This window comes from Glandiceps talaboti, chromosome 17 (genome assembly GCF_964340395.1).
Source record: "Glandiceps talaboti chromosome 17, keGlaTala1.1, whole genome shotgun sequence".
In the NCBI taxonomy this organism is placed as follows: Eukaryota; Metazoa; Hemichordata; class Enteropneusta; family Spengelidae; genus Glandiceps; species Glandiceps talaboti.
The window spans coordinates 22398634-22421920 of NC_135565.1; the positions used below are offsets into that span (position 1 = coordinate 22398634).

At 34.9% G+C, this 23287-nt stretch overlaps 1 protein-coding gene across 1 annotated transcript; it reads right to left on the reverse strand.

Moving 5' to 3' along the window:
* Positions 1-238: 238 nt before the first annotated feature.
* LOC144448445 (very long chain fatty acid elongase 4-like) lies at positions 239-19960 on the reverse strand. The gene is made up of 7 exons (XM_078138696.1): positions 19839-19960; positions 5169-5265; positions 4438-4625; positions 2345-2425; positions 1824-1995; positions 1296-1423; positions 239-690 (listed from the first exon to the last, which is right to left on the reverse strand). The coding sequence occupies exons 2-7, from the start codon at positions 5233-5235 to the stop codon at positions 412-414; spliced, it is 915 nt and encodes a 304-aa protein (XP_077994822.1). The 5' UTR covers positions 5236-5265; positions 19839-19960; the 3' UTR covers positions 239-411.
* Positions 19961-23287: the final 3327 nt, after the last annotated feature.

Below are 23287 nucleotides of genomic sequence, written 5' to 3' on the forward strand. Positions count from 1 at the left end.
CTGAACATTTTCATTTTGAAAAGTAACAAAGTTTGAAAGATAAATAAATGTGTCTGTACATCACAGAAACACATGTACATCACAGAAATACTTATAGTAATGGATAACATCACATGATTGTCACATGATAGTCATCTGACTTGATACTGGTTATCCAATTGGTCTTTTTTGTTTTCCAGGTTAGCTGGATAACATCACATGATTGTAAAATGATAGTCATCTGACTTGATACTGGTTAATCCAATTAATCGTTTTTGCTTTCCAGGTTAGCTGGATAACATCACATGATTGTCACATGATAGTCATCTGACTTGATACTGGTTAATCCAATTAATCTTTTTTGCTTTCCAGGTTAGCTGGATAAAATCACATGATTGTCACATGATAGTCATCTGACTTGATACTGGTCTCTTATTGGTCTTTCTTGTTTTCCAAACTAGTATGTCCATTGGCTACAGCATCACCATTTTGGCTAACCTCTCCATTGTATTTACTGCTACCATTCTGTTGTACTTTGGCTCTGGCTCTGCGATCTCGTTTCTTTATAATATATGCATGGAAGTAGAAGTTGGTGAAGAGTACAATAAAACTAGTGGCATATCCTATCAAAGCATAGTGCATCCATTCAGGGAAGTCACACCCAAAGTATAAAGACTGTACAGCATGGGCTATGCCAATAACAAACTGAACCTGAAAAAAGCGAAAAAAAAGAAATATTCAAAACTCAAAAATATTTATGATTGTAGTTAACTTGACTGTTTCACTATGTTGATAAATTTGTTTCTGTCATCATTTATTTTTGTTTGTTTCAATTGTAGTTTGCTAGTGGGGTGGGGGTGGGGGGTGAGGGTGAGGGTGCAGGTTAGGGGTGGTGACGGGGCAATCTGATTAAAATCTGATGTGGTGAAAGCGGCTAGATGCCTTCATTTACCTCTATTTCCATTGTTTTGTATCATTTGTTTTGTTCTGCATGGAAAGGAGGCGATCACCCAGAACAAAACAAATGACACAAAACAATGGAAATAGAGATAAATAAAGACATCTAGCCGTTTTCATCACATCAGATTTTAATCAGATTTGGGGTGTCGGTGGGGGGGGGGGGGTACTTATATATACAGATATACATCAAAGCTTAGACTTCAAGGGGAGATACTAACCATAATGTAGTCAAAATCCTTTCACTATTTATTCAATAGGTGATATGACAAAAACCTACCATTTAAAATTTATCATCAAATGAAATCTTTTCCTGGTGTTCTTGTTTAAAGTCTATAAATCATAGTGCATCTACTTACTAGTTGTAAAATTGTCAGATATTTTTTCCACCATAGAAGTTTCTGGAACCGAGGTCCAAAGGCAGACATCCCATAGTAGAAATACATGATGATATGTACAAAACAGTTAATAGAGGCACCAACAGTAGCTGCAACCAAGAAAAGAGGAACAAAATTCATTAAATGTCAACAATGGGCATTTCCACTATCATCTGTGTACAAGAAAACATGAAAAAATTCCCTAAATGTCAACAATAGGCGTTTTCCACAATCGACTGTGAGGGCGCTGTTCTTCTGTCTGTGTATCCCATGGGGGAATCACCAAGAAACTTGAATAAAACTCACTAAATATCAACATATATGTTTGCACTATACCACTCTTTTACACAAATTTGCATGTGAACTGTAAGAAGCAGTAAAATGAGTGACTGCTAATTCAACCCATTTGATCAAGACTTCACGGGAAATCTTTAAACTAAAATACTAGTAATTGCCCAAATGGCCCCTTTGATTCAAATCCACCACAGTAATCCCAACTAAAATACTTACACTGTCCACCTGCAACCCATCTGACCCCAATCCACCACAGTAAAAACATGGTGGAATGGTGGTACACATGAAGGAAGCTCAACTGGTTGTTCTTCTTACGAAGAATAAAGAAGACAGTATCTAACATCTCTAGAGATTTGGAGAAGTAATACCACCATAGAGCTGCAGCTATCTGTTGTAGTAAGTAAAAAAATAAAACAAGTCAGAGACATATGACCACAGTACTCAGTTGGTTGGGGTTGTCGGTTGCTGAATGGTTAAACCACTTGCCTCTTACCACTGCGGCCGGGGTTCGAACCCCATTCAGGGTTCGATTAAATTTACCACGCTGTAAGTAAGAAGAGTGTCGTTCAGTTTGACTCTACCGAACAACACAGGTTTTCCCCGGGTAAGAGGCAAGTGGTTTAACCACTCAGCCACCGACAACCCTTAATATACAATAACACAATGTTCCAGACGATAACCAGAATGTATGATACAGAATTATTGTATTAGATGTCATTCTATTTAGTAATACTTACACTTATTTCATGTATGTCATTAGTATAACGGACTGGAGTACAGGTGAAGTCATAACTTGCCATATACATGTGGTATATACACTGAAAAATAAGAAACAAGATGGGAATTATTAAGTGAGCAAAATACACAATTTAAGATTATATTTTTAGTGCCAGGCGGCTGACTGTTTGGCCAAGTAACTTCCTTGCAAATTGCCACTATTTACCTCATAGGTCAATTTTTGTAAGACCTATTCTGATTTGTTCTTACTCTACAATGTCGACTTATTGTAGTAAATTTATCCAATCATTGAAATCCTTTTATAACATATGTAAATAATTTACTCAACAGTACACTTCCATTCAATATGAGTTTCCGTGTTATAAATTCCAGATGAGGTTCACACATTACGTCATATGTGTATATCATTGTAGTATTGTTACTTTTCTTTACTTGTTATGATTCTGCTCTTTCCATTTTTGTGTTTCTTTAGATTAGTTATTTAATTTCAAAGTGACAAATAAGCCTGATGGGTAGGGTGATGTATTAAGTTTCTGTTCTTTCTATTGTCAATTTATAAATGTATAATATGTGTCACTATGATAAACATCTCCTGTTCAGTCTGGTTGAGATGTAAATGTCATCAAGGTTTCACTGCTCATTTCCAACTAAGAGTGACACCCCCTGCCCCTTATGTCAGCTGTATTTTCCTCGGCTGAATTTAATTGTATAATATTTATTGGATATATTATCTCATATTATTCATTTTTCATATTATTTATTTTCACCAGACACAAAGGGAAAATGATACACAACCGAGAAGAAAAGAAAAGAAAAAATGTACCTGGTGAGGGCCATAGAAATAGTTCAAGCAGAACTAGTCTAGTCTATGACCCTGATACATAGGAAATTAACTGTAAGGCGCAAATTCAACACAGAAATCAAATGAGGAAATATGTCACAGGAAAAATAAATCGCTATCAGGAATATATCCTGTATTTTCTTTCAGTTCATTACATGGAACTGACTGACTGACAGAGGCTTTAATTTCTGTGTTGAAATTGAGCTGTACAATTTATCTGTGTTTACTAAAGTTGGCACACATGTCACATGGTTAATATATTTACGAGGTATTTATAGAAACTGAAACTATTATCCAGAGACTACAGACTACTTGGGTATGTCTTTATGAATAATTTACTATAACACCACCAAAGAGTTTTAGCTCAAGATAATCTCTGCTTCAAAGTATCCTTCATTATACTTGCTATAGTAGATTTTACAGTTCCAAGATGCACTGAGTGAGACGGCATTGCCTATGTTGTTAGATTTAGTCTTGTTTTGTTTTTATTTAATTTGAAATAACATTGTCAATATGAACTGATGGAAAAGCATGTTGGTCTTATTAATTATGAGTGATTTTATAGAAGTGAGACTAAACACCATCAATCAGAGAGGAATAATTTTTTCTCGTAAATCCAGGGTATGGTCATGTGACATCCAAGGGGGTATGGTCATGTTACATCCATCCAGGGTATGATCATGTGACATCCAAGGAGGTATGGTCATGTGACATCCAAGGGGGTATGGTCATGTGACATCCAAGGGGGTATGGTCATGTGACATCCATGGGGGGTATGGTTATGTTACATCCATCCAGGGTATGGTCATGTTACATCCATCCAGGGTATGGTCATGTGACATCCAAGGAGGTATGGTCATGTGACATCCAAGGAGGTATGGTCATGTGACATCCATGGGGGTATGGTCATGTGACATCCAAGGGGGTATGGTCATGTGACATCCATGGGGGTATGGTCATGTGACATCCATCCAGGGTATGGTCATGTTACATCCATCCAGGGTATGGTCATGTGACATCCAAGGAGGTATGGTCATGTGACATCCAAGGAGGTATGGTCATGTGACATCCATGGGGGTATGGTCATGTGACATCCAAGGGGGTATGGTCATGTGACATCCATGGGGGTATGGTCATGTGACATCCATCCCCTTTCTATTAATGGCAACATCACTTAGGTCATTTATATTTTCCTTGGCTGAACAAAGACAGATATTGGGGAATAATTTCTAAATATACAACATAACTTACCTGTGTCCATATATGTAATGAGAGACCCATAATAAAGAAATTATAAATAATCATAGGATATTTTAATTTCATAGGTTCTCGGTTTTCCATATATTTTGGACCTAGCCATACTATCAACAAATATAATACAATAATTGCTAGAGTTGGTAATGGTGATGACATCAAAAACCAATCATCAACTCTTTTGTCTGAAAAAGAAGGAAAGAAAAAAAACAAAGCTTATGTCTCTACAAGTAAGATAAATACTAAAAGTGTTTGTAACTTAATACATTGCAAAAAGCTAAAAAAAAAAGTGTAAAATGTTTGTTATTGTACGTACAGATTTCACACGTTTAGTAATCTTTTGTCATTTATTGAATTACAAACAAGGACTCGGCATATGTTGTTTCATATTGATTTTTCAAGGAGGAAGCCATAATTGTTTAGATCCAAAATCCAAAATCTATATCAAATCCTAATGCACGAGTCAATGTAATGCCCGAGGGACCCCACCTCGGGCGATATGGGACAAATGTGGGGGATTAGACCGTGTTTGCCATGAAACAATGCCTGAGGGGGTGGGGCAATTGCCTCATATTGACCTCCCTAGTCATTTTCACGGACGTAAAAGAGTGGTTGTGTGTCAGTCATAATTTTATAAGACTAATTTCCAAATCCCCACTATGCCCTGAGGTAGGGAGGGTGGGGGTTAACATTGACTCCTGCATTACCATATGGTCACTTTAACTTACCTCTAAATGTCATGCTATAGTCATATGCCTCCTTCACATGATGGAGTTTGTCTCTTAAGATATCCATGGTAACCAAATTCCTAACAACCTTGTGAATCTGGAAAATATGAAAGAACATAAAAATTGTTAATTTAACGAATTCTTTCAATTTGTATGATTTCACCAGTAGAGTTCACCAGTAGAGTTCACCAGTAGAGTTCAGCAACTTTTAGCATCGATCCTCGTGTCAAAAACTATGATGAGATGATACTGTGTATTGTGTTGGAAAGTGAGAAAATATTACATTTAGTAAAATAAAATAAAGGGTATTAGACATATGAAATGCACTACCTACATGTACACACTGGAATGTACACATGTGTCTACACATGTCTTTGTTTCATTATCATTACATATGTATATGTACACTATTATGCATTGAATGAATATGTATATACACTGTATAGATACAATAGCCTTGCTGGTACCCCACATGGAGAAGTGGTCGCAATCATTCATTCATTCATACACATGTTCATTCATTTAAAACATTCGTTCATACACGCTACATTCATTGAATCATCATTCTTTCATTCATTCACTAGCTCATTCACACACACAAACACATGCAAACATGCAGACAGACACAGACAGACAGATACACACAGACACACAGACACACAGACAGACACACACACACAGACACACACACACACACAGACAGACACACACACACACACACACACACACACACACACACACACACACAGAGTACATTCATTCATTACATGTTGTGCACATATTATATTTACTATTACCCAAAACACATCATGTAATTGAATACTTTGGGTATCAAGAGGTTATAACCAAACATGTAAATATTTAATATGTTGTCTACTTTATTAATTTTGCTGTTCTACAAAGTATTTCTTTCATACACATATCTAAAGTGAAACTAGTTTTATCACAAAATCTAAATCAATACTTTTAATGTCACCTTCATCCCTCTATTTCCATACTGTTTTGTTGGTATAGAGATTGTGTCTACTATACTATGCCTTCTGGTCCTTTCTCTCTATACAGTACTATCAAAATACAGCTGGTTGGATTACCCCTTCTGATCTGTTGTCTACTGTTCTATTAAAAGAGTACTGCTATAATTCCCAGCTATACTTTGACCAGGTTAGCTTTAGTGTCACCTTATGGTCTATTGTCTACATACCCATATCAACATAATGCTGGTATTACATTGTACTAATTGCCATCAAAATTATCCAAGGCTTTATAGTCTTCCAATATTGAACAAAAGAAGTGTCAAGAATAGCTTTTTATTCAACCAGTATAGTATTGAAAACAATCACATTACCACATGTTGTATGTACATACATGTGTTAGCTTGAAGTCTATGACAACCTGTGTACAGTTAGCCTGTATATAGTCTATTCTATTCTAGCACTTACAATGACGACAATCTATGTACCTGCAGTTAAAATATAGTCATGATAGATTCATAGATTCCAGGAAATATACTTGTTAAAAAATGTTTCTGATAGAACATTTATCATCACGTTCTTTAAAACTTTTACAATAAAAATATGCAGAATTAATAATGTTGTTGTAAATGGTGGAGTTTCAATCCCAGGTTCTGACATCGAATAATGTTGTCTTATCAGCTGTGCAGTTATTATGATTCTTTTATCAAGGACCAACATTTCTTTAATTCTGGATTGCTGGTTTTTTAACACCTACTCTGGCTGAGAACCAGCCTTGTAGCTCAGACCACTAACGGACATCTCCTAACAAATTAGTGGTCTGAGCTAGTACAGTGTAGTAAGACCTTAGTACGTCAAGAGGTTCTTGTATAACTATAGCTATTACATATAAAGGCCATTATAATTTATAACACCTCTGTCTGGGCCCATTGGGTGTTATATAAAGCTAAAAGGTCATTACAACACCTCATTACAGCACATCTGTCTGGGCCCTTCAATCCAAAATAAGCAGACTTGCTTGAGAGACTCACTAGCAGTTAGAGACTACATGAGATCCCCAAGGTCTTTTATTGAGGTTACCAACTAAGATTATTGTGCAATGTATAGAAAATCTATGCAGATTTGACTAGATGTCCTTACTTTGTTATAAAGGGTTTAAAAACTGGAAATAAAGAATGGACAGAGTCACATTTAGAGAGAGTCTTGTAAATCAGGAAGTAACTGTAATATCTATAGTACTAGTATATCTGGTGTATTTTACACAGCTGAGTTCTGATATCATAACTATGACTATATTTCATATTTTGTAAATTTGATGAGTTCTGCACTTTGCTACATTGTATCGCTACCTTGCTACATTATATCTACCTTGCTACATTGTATCTATATTGCTACATTATATCTACCTTGCTACATTATATCTACCTTGCTACATTGTATCTGGATATTAAACACAAATACCAGACCAATAATTATTGATTTCTATAATCTTTAACAAAAATAATATAAAAAAACCTAAATGTATATTAAATATAAGTTTCACAAAGTACCATTTCTGGTTTTGTTTCTAAACCCATTGCCTTTATTTACCTCTTTGTATTCATACAGCCTGTACAAAACCTTTGGAGTTTGTGAAATTAAACTGGATGGATATATTTCTTTTGGATATGTAATTTATAAAATTAAACAACTTTACTATGTTTTTCTACTTGAAAAAATAACGTGAAACAGATTAGACCAATTCCAAGTGGAATCACCAGACATTTCATAAGAACACAGTAGATGAACACAGCATGGATTCAATGCTATTAATATGAAACTATGTTTGGCATCTACAAAAAATGTATGCTAAAAGACTGATCATATCACTCACTGACATATATCATTCATTCATTCATTGAAAAGGAAAGATCTGAATATGTTTCTGATTTTTAGCCTTTGAGTTCTGTACTATCAAATCTGTGAATTACAATGAATGCGATGCATGGATGAAGGAAGTCAGTCAAATTAGTTGACTGTATAGATCAGTTCCCGTTACAACCTGCCATGTTAGTTCACTGAGCATGCACATAGACTGGGATATTATTGGCTCCACAATGTCAAGCCAGCTAGCTGATTGGATCTCTGTATAAGGGAAGGACATTCCATTCCATATAGAGATTTACTTACAGTTGTAAACCTAGATATTTTCGCATAACTAGAAAATGATGCATCTTTTACAACCTTTATCTAGTTCTCAAAGACTAATTATTGTTACTAATTACCAGACTGGTACATAGTACGTCCAGGTACAAGAAGGCAGTTTAGCCACAACTTATTTTTGCATTTTTGTTGTCCAGCAAAATTAAGTCTTTAGGGAAAACTTCCAGGTTTACAGAATCCAATACAATCTCCTACCTTGATAGTTGGGAAGGCAGTTGTTGAGAACTTGATAGTTGGGAAGGCAGCTGTTGGGACCTTGTGTAGAGATGTGTGTATATATATATATATGGTACCAGTACTTCTAAATAACACAAAATCAGTAGTCTGAGGTACTTCCTCAAATTAAGCTGCTTTCAAGTTATTAGTGAGCTTTAAAATGTCAATAATTCCAGATAACAAAGACAAGATTATAACACCCAATCATTAATCAGCTGATCCCACTTTACTACTGCCTATCTAACTGCATACCAATGCAATGTCAAAGGTCAAAGGTAACAAACATGGCAGACAGACAAATGGTTGCTATGCAACACAAAATCAATGTAGGCCTAGAGTCTATGTGCATTTGTAATTAGATGCTACAGTCTTTTGTTATAGATGTGTACATAACTAAGGAGATGACCTAACAGCTGAGCTATACTGCAATGTTTGTCTACGTTTTATTTACTTGTAGGATTTAAAAGTTGAAAGAATTCAGTTTCATTTCTCATTCAACAAATTATCTTTTATTTAACATAACTATTTATTGAAGTTATGAACTAATAGAACTGTTCTCTACTTTCTAGGGATGCGATAAATTATTATTATAATCACTCTGTGATGTGATCAATAGATTTATTAGCATGGTAATGTCTACATGTATACCCCCCTCCCTCACCCACTCACCCATCCTACATCCTCCAACCACCCACACTACATACATGTACCTCATCACAACCAATGATAGCTATTTTTACTAAATTCTACTAAATGTACTACTACTGTTACTGTTTTCCTTTGTCAAATGTTTTCGTTCCCTTTTTTTGTTGAAATGGTAGCTCCCACTTGTCCCAGTATAACTTTTATTTTACATAATTTATAATAAAGTTCTGTCTATATTGAATAATTATATGTCATTTCTCTAGTTTTTATCAATTTCTTTTCTTTGTTTTTTATCGTAAACACTTTTGTGGAATTGGTATTTTTTATATAATTGTTATATTATCTTTTTTACAGATGTTACCATGACAACACTACTTTTATATTTTATTATAGTTCTTTCCAACAATGTGCTTAAAGTACTTTACAATTACTACCCCTAGCATAGATTGTACGATACGTTGTCATTCTGCCCTCATCAGCCTGGGAAGGACTGACTGATATGTGAGGGCGCCCCATAATGGCGCACCGTACAGACTACCCCTAGCATAGACCTACAATGGCACAACAGCCCTTTGCTAACCATACAATCCATTGCAGTCACTGCAAACACATAGGATTAAATCATTCACATAGAAACTGCTATCCTACCAGGTTCCCAATTATACAGTTGAGTTGACTGGGGTACACATAGGATTAAATCATTCACATAGAAACTTCTATCCTACCAGGTTCCCAATTATACAGTTGGGTTGACTGGGACACAATCATACTAGTTCATGTCTTGCTAAAGACTAAAGCCAATCACAAACAAATGGCAGTGACAAGGCTCAAACCTGCAACCTGCAGCTTCCAAGCCGGCCACTCCAACCATTCATCCACCCATCATGACTTGACAATCTGCAGCTTCCAAGCCGACCACTTAAACCATTCATGCATCATGACTTGACAATCTGCAGCTTCCAAGCCGGTCACTCCAACGATTCATGCACCCATTATGACTTGACAATCTGCAGCTTCCAAGCTGGTTACTCTAACCATGCACCCATTATGACTCTACATTATGCATAATCAGTATCACTTCTCTTTATACAAGAAACAGTTCTTTCAACCCCGGGCCAATATTCTATTTACAAAGTTTTCGTTCATATTTTGGTTTAGTTTAAAATCCAGACAGTTAATAGAAATATTTACTTAATTAGCTTGACAATTGTGTACATCTTTCTGGCATAACTTTACTAGTGTTAACCACAGACTTGACTATTGGACTCGATTGACATACTGGCTTGACAATATCGAACAACATTTGCAAGTCAAATAGCCAAACCTCTGGGCTAACTAGCTACATGTACTAGCCTCAGTCTGAGTGACATCAAACACTGGCAAGCATAATGTTATTAGGATGCAGGTAATAATAGTATGCAAATAATTTGGCACATCGTTTATTTCAATAATTATTAATTTGACATATCAATCATATTTGTATATTTACATAATATGCATTAAAATTATATCATAAATTAATACAATTACAAATTGCGTATTTATTGATATGTAATTACATATATGTAGATATAATATAATACAAACCTTTGAGGAAACAGATCCTGTCTAGCTACCAGTAATTATGCATAGAAGTAATTTGCATACTTTTTATAACTCACCAGTGATTGGTTGATTCATACTTTAGCTACTAATGTAGTGTGTTGGTTATTTATAGTTTGGTTATTATGACATATGCTGGTTTTACAATAGGATGTGAAAGATACACTATATTTTCAGTTTCCTTGCATTAAATGGTGTTTGAACTCTGGTATCAGAGGGGGAGATTGAAACCTGGGACATTAAATTATGGTGTTTGAACTCTGGTATCAGAGGGGGAGATTGAAACCTGGGACATTAAATTATGGTGTTTGAACTCTGGTATCAGAGAGGGGAGATTGAAACCTGGGACATTAAATTATGGTGATTGAACTCTGGTATCAGAGAGGGGAGATTGAAACCTGGGACATTAAATTATGGTGTTTGAACTCTGCTATCAGAGAGGGGAATTGAAACCTGGTACATTAAATTATGGTGTTTGAACTCTGGTATCAGAGGGGGAGATTGAAACCTGGGACATTAAATTATGGTGACTGAACTCTGGTATCAGAGAGGGAGATTGAAACCTGGGACATTAAATTATGGTGTTTGAACTCTGGTATCAGAGAGGGAGATTGAAACCTGGGATATTGAAGTGGCACTGGCCGAGTTTAAAGAAGTTCAAACTCAAAATATGGAATTTTAAGACCCTAGTAATTCTATGTTATGATAACATACATTTATGTCATAACTTTCTGTAGTAAATGTACATCTCATCATGATATCCCAGACCCTCAACCCTGGGTGGGGGTTTATGAAATATCACATCTTTACTTCACAGATCAAACAATAGAAATACCAGCTGTGAAGTCTAAATCTATAAATAGCTATAAATGCACCATTCATTCTTAGTGAGTGTATATACAGTAATCAATACATACATCAATTGATGTCTGAAATACAATAAACCAAGGTGTTACACTGCTAAACATGATTGATGGTAATCAATTTATGAGGAAGAAGGAGGGGGGGGGGGGGAGGCATTAAGAGGGGCAAATTTTTCATGTTTCATCCTTTGAAAGTTTATAAGCCTGTCTGTATAATTCTATGCATAACAGCAAATTATTCACTTCAAAATGTGGAAAAAACTATAAATTTTATAGTGGCCATATGGATGAGGATTGGGGTATTCATTTTTGATTTTTAATTCTTAAAACAATTTTATAATAGTTTCCTACTAGAAAAACATTTTTGAGGTAACTGTTCTTTTTATCTGAAAATAAGAAGTCTCAATTTTTCATTTGTGTTCTTGAAATTTATCATTCAATATTGAATGATTTTCAGACAAGTTCTTTAATATTATAGGCAGCTATTGTCTGAATAATCTTCAGCCGGAATGAGCTGCATTGTTGTGACAGCGGAATGAATCACACGACAGGCATCCCCCCTCCTCTGTCAGCCCAGCTCTTGGCAGCATGATGCCATTGTGTGGTATTCATTGTGCAAGGACAAAGGTCAACTTTATCTACAAATAGAAAGGTCTCACGGCTGTTGTTCCAATATAGGACATATATTGTACTTCAACTCTACACGTATAGCTGTAGACGGTTTGACACTGCACTGCAAGCACACAGTCAATCTCACAGGTAAGTCATACCAAATAAGTAAAACATTTAGAATCAGTACATAATCACTAACTTTCAGTAAGCGTTTACAGGATTACTTTCAATTGTGGGTTTAATTCAAATCCATTGAACAAACATCAAAAATTCTGAATTTATTAAAATGGGCTATTCCTGAAATGACTGTCACAAAATGATTACCTGTAATCAGTAAACTTTGGATCTTGTCTAAAAAGTTACAAAAAACAGTGTGCCCCTCTAATACGAGGCAAAATTTTATGTTCTAGATTAAATTTTAAAAAAATGGATTTTCTTACAAGTCATCACATATATGTAGTATTAAATATAGGATATAAACCTTTGGTGTGTCACTAAAATTATATTGAGCGTCTGTCAGTGATTTGTAAAATATTTTAAACGGTACTGTTGTTTTAAAAATGTTGTAATGTTGCAAATTTACTAGCTTATGGTCCACAAAATGTGTAATAGTTTTATGTTAACGTTTAATTAAAGTTCTGATGGCAATGATGTTGTCATGGTTACCAGGGAAATTCTATTGTTTGGAATGATGACTCTAGGGGTCTAATCATTCATCAACAGTTTCTTGTGAAGGACAGTCATGTGATTACAAGTGTCATAGGTAAACTCTAGTCTACATGTATTTTACTCCAAGGCACTTTTACGGATTCCAACCAGACCTACTACACCTCATTTGAGAACCAATGTAAGTTATATAGATTTTTGAATCTCTGTTTTAGGATTTTAAAACTTCACAGACGTAAGGGACTATCGCACAATGTCACACAAGCTCAATAAGCGAACTGCATTCATTTAAAGGGAGGGGTCTGGTGTCAATGAGATTGCTGAACTTCATTTTCACACTTCTATCCACATTTCGATGGAAAACTTTCATTCCTTCAATGATAACAGCTTTTAAATTTACTAATGAGATGTTGATAAGTTGATAGAAATTTACTTCGAATGTGAGATATATGGTGCTGGGTTTCTGGTAGTATTTTAATGTGTTTACAATCATGTTTTTACATTACATCAATAGTAATGGTGTAGCTGCTACAGTTCTCATCATTCACATACAGTTAACATCATAATACAATTCATAGACATGTATAAACGTTTGATCACTTGTGAATATTCATTAGGAGGAGAGGGTTTTGACCTTAACAAACAGTGATCATTTGTTGAGCTTGTGCGACATAGTTGTGGGATCACCCCTAAAAACATTGTACTGAGTTTGGACCTTGAGATAATTGTCGTTATGAGGTGATTGTATTATGTACAAAGTTCATAGTAAACTACTATATAACATACAGATGTCACCACAACATTTGAAATTGATTTTAAGGGTGAAAAACTAAAATAAGTTCATAATACTGGAGTATTTGAAAACATGTTCAACTCAATTAAGTCTCTGGGCTATTCAAATACTCAACATGTGTTTATAGTCACAAGGATTCACAGTTGTGGTCTGGATACCAACATGGTAAATTGTGTAAATTGTAACGATACTGTATAGGAACTAGACTACCACAGTTGTGGTCCGGATACCAACATGGTAAATTGTGTAAATTGTAACGATACTGTATAGGAACTAGACTACCACAGTTGTGACACTGACAAGAGATTATGGCAGGCTATTCATTGTCTTGTAACTAAAATTATAGACTGTCGGCAGTCATTCTTGTCTTTTTTGCTACATGCATGTTTCATCTAGAACAAAGTCGTCGCCTCGTTCTGTAGCACTAAACTAACGCCTCCAGCACTCGCTCATCAGTATGCATTTACAGTAATACTCCGGATAAGAGCGAGGCGACGACTTTACTTTTAGATAAAATGTAGCAAAAAAGGCACAAGCGACTGTCGACAGTCTACTAAAATTGCATAACAATTACCAAAAAACACTGAGATACAGATTATGCTAATTTGAAGGTCCAGTTCTGGATAAAATTGAAAAACAGTTGTCTGGCATGCAGAGCTATAGAAAATAGCTACAATGTATTTAGTACAGAACCAAAGTATCACTCCTATCTAATCCAGCTAATATTATTCCATTGATAAGATAACACATTTAATGAATTCCTACAACTAAGACTGAATCACATTGTTGTCAATCTATCAATGGTACCATGTGTACCATACAAACTTTGAACATAAAATGGTGTGATGGTGGTGGTGTGATAGTGGGGGGGGGGGGGGGGGGGGGGGGAGAGAGGTTGCATTATTACACTTTCGCCTGGGTTATATTACATGAGATTTTGGTTTAGCAATTGCAAATTCCCACAATAGTTTGAATTGGTGGTGAAAGTGTTAATTACAAGTTTCACCAATTAGCTTTTGTCAATTGCCATCTATGATAAAACAAACTGGCCATATAGATTGGATATGTATTCTTGATTTGTTAATTTATAAACTTTATTTTATCATGGCTTCCTCCTTGAAAAATTAATGTGAAACAACATATGCAATAAATGGCAAAAGATTAATAAATGTGTAAAACATTGTTACTGTACGTACATTTGTACAATAACAAACTTTTTATGTATTCTTTAGCTTTTTGCAATGTATTGAGTTACAAACACAGACTTTCTCAATGTTGTTTCACATTGAATTTTCAAGCAGTAAGCCATGATAAAAATGTTTTATGAAATAAAAATCCTAAATAAATACCCAATCCTCATCCATATAACCACTTTAAGTGAAAGAGCGTTCACATTGTACATTTTTGTATATTACATTATTTCTCTACAAACAAAGGCGGGTCTCTTTTGTTTATTTCTAAATTTGAACTTTATTTTTAATTTTACAAATTATTAGGATATTGATAAACTAGAAAGGCCATAGAATCTAGATGATACTTTGATAGCCAAAAGACTTAGTTATCTGACTTGATTGTTCTATTGAAAATGTTTTGTTAGGTACAATAACTTACTTGTAAGTTGTAATATCATACATCGTGAACAGTATCACATCACCTATTGGTAAACATATTTATTGTAGCTATATATACGAATAATAAAATCAAATTGATTTTTGGGTCCGCACCTTAAAGTCGGCACCCTCAGCATCAGTCATGATTTCGACCTGTTTCTGTACTGCCTATGGATAATAGGATTAACATGTACAATGTCTAATTATTGGTATTTTACCAATTTTCAGTGAATATATTGTTTTGTCTGATTGAAAAACTTTACTCCAGTTATAACTAGTACAGTTTTAACATGGTGATAGATTCAAAAACCACCAATCTATCACTCAAAATTTAAACTTCCCACTACACTACCTACCTACAGATAATATTGACCACTAATTAACAGATACAATGTATTTTTTAAGAAGTACTTGACCAATTTTAGTGAATATATCTTCGGTTATTTGATGAAAAACAATGTCTCACTTATAGCTGGTACAGGTTTCAGTTGTGAACAAATCATTTTGTGAAATGGTGGTCACCGGACCAGTGCCTTAAAAAATCCAGTGGTCCTGCTGAAAGAATTAGTGGTCCAAGGTCCCACAAATGTGAAACATTAAAATCTTACCAATGAATCTGTATATTCAGACGACTTTTTAACATAGTTATTAACAGTAAGGTACTGGTCCAACAGACCAGACAAGGTAAAATGTGTGTAGTCCGCCCCAAAAAATTGCTAGTCCCGGACCCAGGATCAGTGGATTTGTTCACCCTTGCGGTTTAATGTAAGTGAATAACAAACTATGGTATTCCGTAGATGAAACAAAACAACACAGAAACACGTTATTCTGAACAGACACATGGTTATTTTAAGTAGAACATTTTAGAATGGCTAATTAACCACTTTATGCTATTGGACATTACAATAACTTGGAATCTAATTCTCTTGATTGTTATTGATTGATTGATTGATTGATTGATTGATTGATTGACTGATTGATTGATTGATTGATTGATTGATTGATTGATTGATTGATTGATTGATTGATTGATTGATTGACTGATTGATTGATTGATTTATTGACTGATTGATTGATTGATTGATTGATTGATTGATTGATTGATTGATTGATTGATTGACTGATTGATTGATTGATTGATTGATTGATTGAGTCATTGAGTCATTGCTCCACTGATACATGTAAGATTAGACTAAAGCTGGGATTGAAACCCTGGCTTTTAATTTCTATTGATTACATTGATTGAGTTTTATACATTAAATGGTTGACTGAGTTAAGAAGGACCTTGTATAATGTCTATATTGTCTCAGACTAGTCACTAACTGTAAGACACTGTGAAAATCTCTACCCTTCTCAGACTAACTGTAAGACACTGTGAAAATCTCTACCCTTCTCAGACTAACTGTAAGACACTGTGAAAATATCCACCCTTCTCAGACAACAACTGTAAGACACTGTGAAAATCTCCACCCTTCTCAGACTAACTGTAAGACACTGTGAAAATCTCCACCCTTCTCAGACTAAGTGTAAGACACTGTGAAAATCTCCACCCTTCTCAGACTAACTGTAAGACACTGTGAAAATCTCCACCCTTCTCAGACTAAGTGTAAGACACTGTGAAAATCTCCACCCTTCTCAGACTAACTGTAAGACACTGTGAAAATCTCCACCCTTCTCAGACTAAGTGTAAGACACTGTGAAAATCTCCACCCTTCTCAGACTAACTGTAAGACACTGTGAAAATCTCCACCCTTCTCAGACTAACTGTAAGACACTGTGAAAATCTCCACCCTTCTCAGACTAAGTGTAAGACACTGTGAAAATCTCTACCCTTGTCTATTTTTGTCTACAATCCTTTTGTATTTGAAATAAAAATAGGAGTTGAAGAACACTCACTAAAATAAAGTTATCATACATATTTTGAAAAATGTTTTAAAATGTTTTTGTGTACCAAAGGTTTTTGACTTGAATCTATAACTGTATTTACTTGCTGTCATGCACTTACTATTAGGCTTAAAAAAAATGTGTCGTTCCAATTACATTCAATTTTAAAATATTTAGGGTAAGTAGATTTTTTTTTATTTCGTTATATTTTTTGCGTGTTTTCCATTGTTTTTCAAATGGTCTCTGTGTTGTTTATTTTTTCCTATCAGATGTACAGCCATTACAGATTGGAAGAATAGTTTTAGATTGTGTTTTTAAGTTGATGTCAGTTTCCGCACCCACTGTTTCTTGCAAGACTTCACATTTTCACGATTTTATTATTATTTTTCTTGAATACATAAAAAAAAGTTTAGGGTCGGCGTGAAAAACTAGGTGGGGTCGGGTAACTGGAACCAAACAACTTGTTTTATTTGGCCTTATCATAGGTATCTCTTGTCAACATACAACATTTTTGAAACACCAAGTCATGTGACCAACCCAGAACATCCGATTGGTGAACAAATCCACAGATGTGGACAAAACTTCAGTTTTGACTTCACTAAATATTAACTGTGAAGTGTTTCTATGGTGATAAAGTAACCTACACCGATGGGCTTGTACCAATACCAGGTATCATTTGTCAAAATAATTGTGACTTCTCTTTTGTAACAATAGCAGGGTGACTTGAAATACCAAATATCAATACACAGTTTTATGACTAACTTCTGCATTTCCATCTCTATAGCTATCACATTCAAACTCAGTGTTCAATAACTTTGAAGAACTAGAAGAAAAAAAATTATTGATATGGTTTATTACATCTCCAATATATACCTATTTTTTGTCAAAGTTCACTTTTGCTAATTTAATATACCTGGGTTGAAATAGAATGAACATTTTCTTGTCTGGTAGAGTTATAGAAAAAGTTGGCCAATAACAAAACAAAACTATACAGTATACAAATGTGTTAAGAGACTACCAATGTGTGAGGGTGCCCACCACGACATATATGTACCTTACAGTTACAAAATAGTTGACACTGGGATAATCGATTAATCCTTCAGAAAGCGCCACACAAACTTCTGTTGTTGTTGTTGTTGTTGTTGTTGTTGTTGTTGTTGTTGATTAAAGGGGTACATGCTGAGTATATATGTATTTGGAGGATGGTTATTTAGGGTGTAATTTTTTCTGCAAAGTATTCTACTTACTGATGTATGCTTAGCCATTACTTGCAACTATACTAAACTCAAACCTGGCATTACGATATAATTTATAAACAATCCAATGACATTTATTATAAGTATCAACAACAGTACAGAAACTCCCTACTATGCAAACCAATAGATATAAGAAAGCTTAGAACACAAATTGTAATTTCATAGAAACCATGCAGCAACTTTAACAACATACAAGAATAATTTAAACAGATTTTTTGTAAGTATTTTCACTGGAGTACAAAGCTTATAAATTGAAGATTGCGTCAAAGTGACATATGTGAACTTATCCACTACACAGTGCTCAGTACAGGACATACCAAACAACCACAGCCAGTCCTCTAGAATTACAAGAGTCTGACACTAAGTATACAGAATTGTCACATCTCAATTGTAGATGACATGTATCCTGCAAAAGTCTTATGTAGAAAGTTGTGGCTGTGGTATCAATGACAAATATTTGGTACCTAAGCTGATATGATATCTGACACTTGTGGGTATTTATTGCATTTATGCCAGTACTGGTTGATCTTTGACATGCAAAAACAAATATGAATATTTAATATATATCACCATCATATATTTACCCAAGGCCATACACCTCTCATGTATTTTATAACATAATTTATCTAATTTCAATATTGATTTATTTTCGCATCAGCAAATTGAATAAACTGGTGAATGTTATAATTACATTAAACAAATGCCACCAAACACCATTAGCGTCAATGACATAAGTAAACAGCATTTATTTGTAGTTATTATTTGTTGATATGGCAACTGACTGGAGTTCACACGAATTCTTTACATACATTCGGTGAATATTTCACGAAGACGTGATCGTCCAGACATCTAATTAATGGAAATATGTTAAACACGTTGCTCACGCTACTATAAGACGCGTTTCTGCGTTAGAAATCGTTCGACAATGTTCGGCAACAACAAAACCCGCGTGTTTGATGCACCAAGTTGTGACAAGAAAGCTGTCTGAAATGCAAGCATTGCATTGTGTAAAATGTTCAACCCCTCAACCTTTGAATACACTTTGTTGAACTCGAAGCTTTGGGGCGCGATTCAAGTTTCGTACATTGTCACGACGGCTTCTTCCCTTTGTGATCTGACCTACATATATTACGTGGCCTTCGTGGTTACTGTACCCACACATGCACTATACGTGGTAATTGGATATTTCACACGAAGTGATACGCTATGCGTGATAATTAACTTGATAACACACATTTATTGTGTCTCATAATAGTTTAACACTCTAGTCTTGTGCATGTATCATATATAAATATATAATGAGATCCCGTCCCAAAGTACACCTGATAAAACCGTGGATGTATAACTTACCCGCTAAATACAGGTTCTTGCCAGATGGTCGCTTAGGTATTTTTTAACTTGTCAGCTGGGGTCACATCAGCCGGTGATGGAAGTCACAAGTCGTTGCTATCTTCATGGTTGCTGTACATATTGGGCCATGTGGGTTAATATTGCACTCCAATCAACAAAGCTGTCTGACACACAAAAACAAACACGTATGTAAGAGACAATTCGATTGGCCAATCGTCCCATAGCCATGCTGGGTTAGGACTCTTCCATTTTTTTATTGGAGGGAAACAACTTTCGATTTTACTAGAGGGACAGTAAGAGTAAATATAATTCGGTGTTTGTTACGCTTTACTCTGGAAGTGTCTTTTAATCAAAATGCAAAGATAATTTGAAATTATTCAAAGCGACATCTAAATTGAAATCTATTTATTTTCATCTGGAATGAAATTTATTGTTTCGTCAACACGTGCCGTGCATGTAAACCCTATAATTACCCACCGATATTCATCATGACCCAATTCAAAGAGCATGCAGGCAATTCATCGCAACCCTTGAACCACATTGAAAGCTGTCAATTTGGATAAATTACTTGTAATAATTTTTCTGCCAGTGTAAAATATATGAGTTCCCGAAGTCACGCTTTACTCGCAGGCATTTCACCGCTTAGTGCTTAGGCAATCAACAATATATTTGGCATTCGGAAAGGTAAGCATCACCGTGTTTCATTTTTGTTTCACACGGGTCCATAGACATTAGGTATTCTCCGCATCCCCGCTGTTTAAATAATTCAGTGACCCACTTCTGCATGTACCTATGTGAATAAGAACGACATCAGCTGCATTGATAGTACGTAATAATTGCAGTGATAATGGTATTCGTACCATCATCTTGTATAATTTGACCTCGAAGGCTGTACATTTTTCATCGATTTTTACATAGTCCACAGTTTTTGTTAGTACAGTACTGTATCCCATGTACACTATATACCTTTTCTTGTTCAGAATCACTTAGTCGAATATGTAGCAGTTTCGATTTCTAATTTCTGTGACGATTCGAGGAGTTTTCCTTCGTTTTCGCAACAAAATTCCGATTAGCTTGGAAAACTGAAACTGTTATATATGATATGTATATATATATATATATCTATATATATGTGTGTGTGTCTGTGTGTGTGTGTATGGGTAATCGAAGGTCGTGAAACAAACCTATCCATGTCAAACGTAATGTCTTCTTTGTTGTTTGCTTGCTGTTTGTAAAGTGTACGATGTATCTGTACGGATAAATGTTTAATGACATGTGACCGGTTATGAAAAACGTGATTGCACTTGTAGGATTTCGTCAGTATTTCAATTCAGTTATTTATTTTTTTCACAAATGGTTGTTCCAACTGTGTATGGGGAACTTCACCGGGTCGCTACAGAACAGAATAACTACTCTAAAACACATCGTGTTAAAATGCTAAGATTCTGTACACCAATCGTAAGGTTCAACATGCCCGCCATTTATAGTTGTCTTGGCAACGGCACTTATATTTATTTACAGTGTAGAAAGTAACATTGAGGACATGTGCTACGACGTGTCTGAGACCATTGTCTATACTATGTAGTAAAGTGTTGAATACTTACTACAGCAAACATGTCACCTGATGACATCTGTGCTGTACTTTGTATTGTTAAGAGTAAACATCTGATCACCGAACAATAGGTGCCCCATTGTGATAGAATATGCCAACAGTTAATCACTTTAAATTAGCCATCAAGTTCACTACCAAGGTAATTATAGCAGGTCACCTTGGCATACACCATGACACAGAAATATGATACTTGTATTAATTGATCTACAAATAAAGGATGTATGTTTAGCAGTTTTGTAAATTTATGTAACAATTTTATTAATGAGTTAATAATTGCTTAATTAATACATAGTCTTATCAATATCCCATTTTACCACTGTCCAGTATATGTTAACTTGCTAGAATCATAGGGTTACTGATAATGAAATTCCTGTAAAAATGACACTCCTAGATTCTGAAAACAGTGTATGTTTCTTCCTTCTCATTGTACATGCTTACACTGAATTCTACCACACCCTGACTTTGAACTCTTTACTCAGTGTGTAATCTAAACTGAATTACTCTTACCAATCATTTATTTAGATTTAGTCGAAACCTCTTTTAATCATTTTAAATCATTATAACGTTGCCATTTTTTTAACTGCAATTTTTTTTTTTTTTACAGCCATACTTGTAATTGCAGTAGCTTTTGATTTATTTCAAATGTGAAGCGCCTATGAGCACTGTCGTGGATATATGGCGTTATATAAATGTTTATTATTATTTATTATTATATTATTATTTACCATTCTATTCATTGTTGGAACAAGTTATAATGCATATTTTGTGACGTTTTAATACTGGTAGGTAAAATCTCTATGTCTGATGTCAATCTTTAGGTATAGTATTTTAACAGCGAAGTTATCAATAAATAATATACTAGGGCACATAGTATCTAGCCAGAGATGAACAACCCGCATTTTAGTTAGGATTTACACCACAATTGTAGACCATGGTATCAAAGTCAATGCTAACTGTACCACATCTGCCTCCTAAATTACTCCAAACTTAGAGTGTTTTTTTTTTACTAATTTGGGTAAAATTCACCCAAGCTTATCAGTTATTTTCCCACCAAACTTATTCTACAGGGTATGAAAATAAATACAATAGGTTTACCAGACTTGCCTCCTCAATTACTTGGTTTCCAAAACTTAGTGTTGTTTTATTACTAAAGTGCATCAAAAATCTACCCAAGTTGACTTGCTATTTCAACAACATTCACACCACAATTATAATGCCATACCCAAGTTGACAGACTATTTCAACAGCATTCACACCACAATTATAATGCTGTACATGGTATGGAAATCTACCAGTTGTCCCTCCTCTGTTACTGTATTCTCAAACCTTAAATCAAAAACCACTTGTTTTTTGACCATTCTAATCAAATCTTTCAAAGTCCACTTGTAGACTAAATGATAGTGTCACAAAAACTATGTCATTACCTAGTTACAAACATACTTAAAATGACCTTAATACATGTCAGGGACATTGGGTCAAATTAAGGCATGGCATTTATCATCTAGCTATCTACAAGCATAATTTAATATAATATAGATTTGTGATTTGAAATATTAAATCTACAAATTGTTGACAATTCTCGCTATCTGCAATACAATATGCATCGCTAAGGAGTCAAATGGAACACAGTCTCGCGACCGCGCTTGCATTTGTCGACACCTACACTTCTGGTCGCCTATGTCAATACACGTGAATGTTTCTTCCAAACAGTTTAATTTGTAAGAAATAAGATAAACGCAAGTTTTAAACTCATATAATTATGGAGGTGGGAAATTTAAATATGTACAGTATCTTTCCAGAGCAAAATTACAAGAGATGTCTACAACTGAAAATGGGA

Coding starts and splice junctions, on each gene's coding strand:
- LOC144448445 (XM_078138696.1), bottom strand. CDS start 5,235: ATGGATATCTTAAGAGACAAACTCCATCATGTGAAGGAGGCATATGAC. Junction 1,424..1,823: donor ATGGGTTGCAGGTGGACAGT/GTAAGTATTTTA, acceptor TCTTGGTTGCAG/CTACTGTTGGTGCCTCTATT. Junction 691..1,295: donor ATCTGACAATTTTACAACTA/GTAAGTAGATGC, acceptor CGCTTTTTTCAG/GTTCAGTTTGTTATTGGCAT.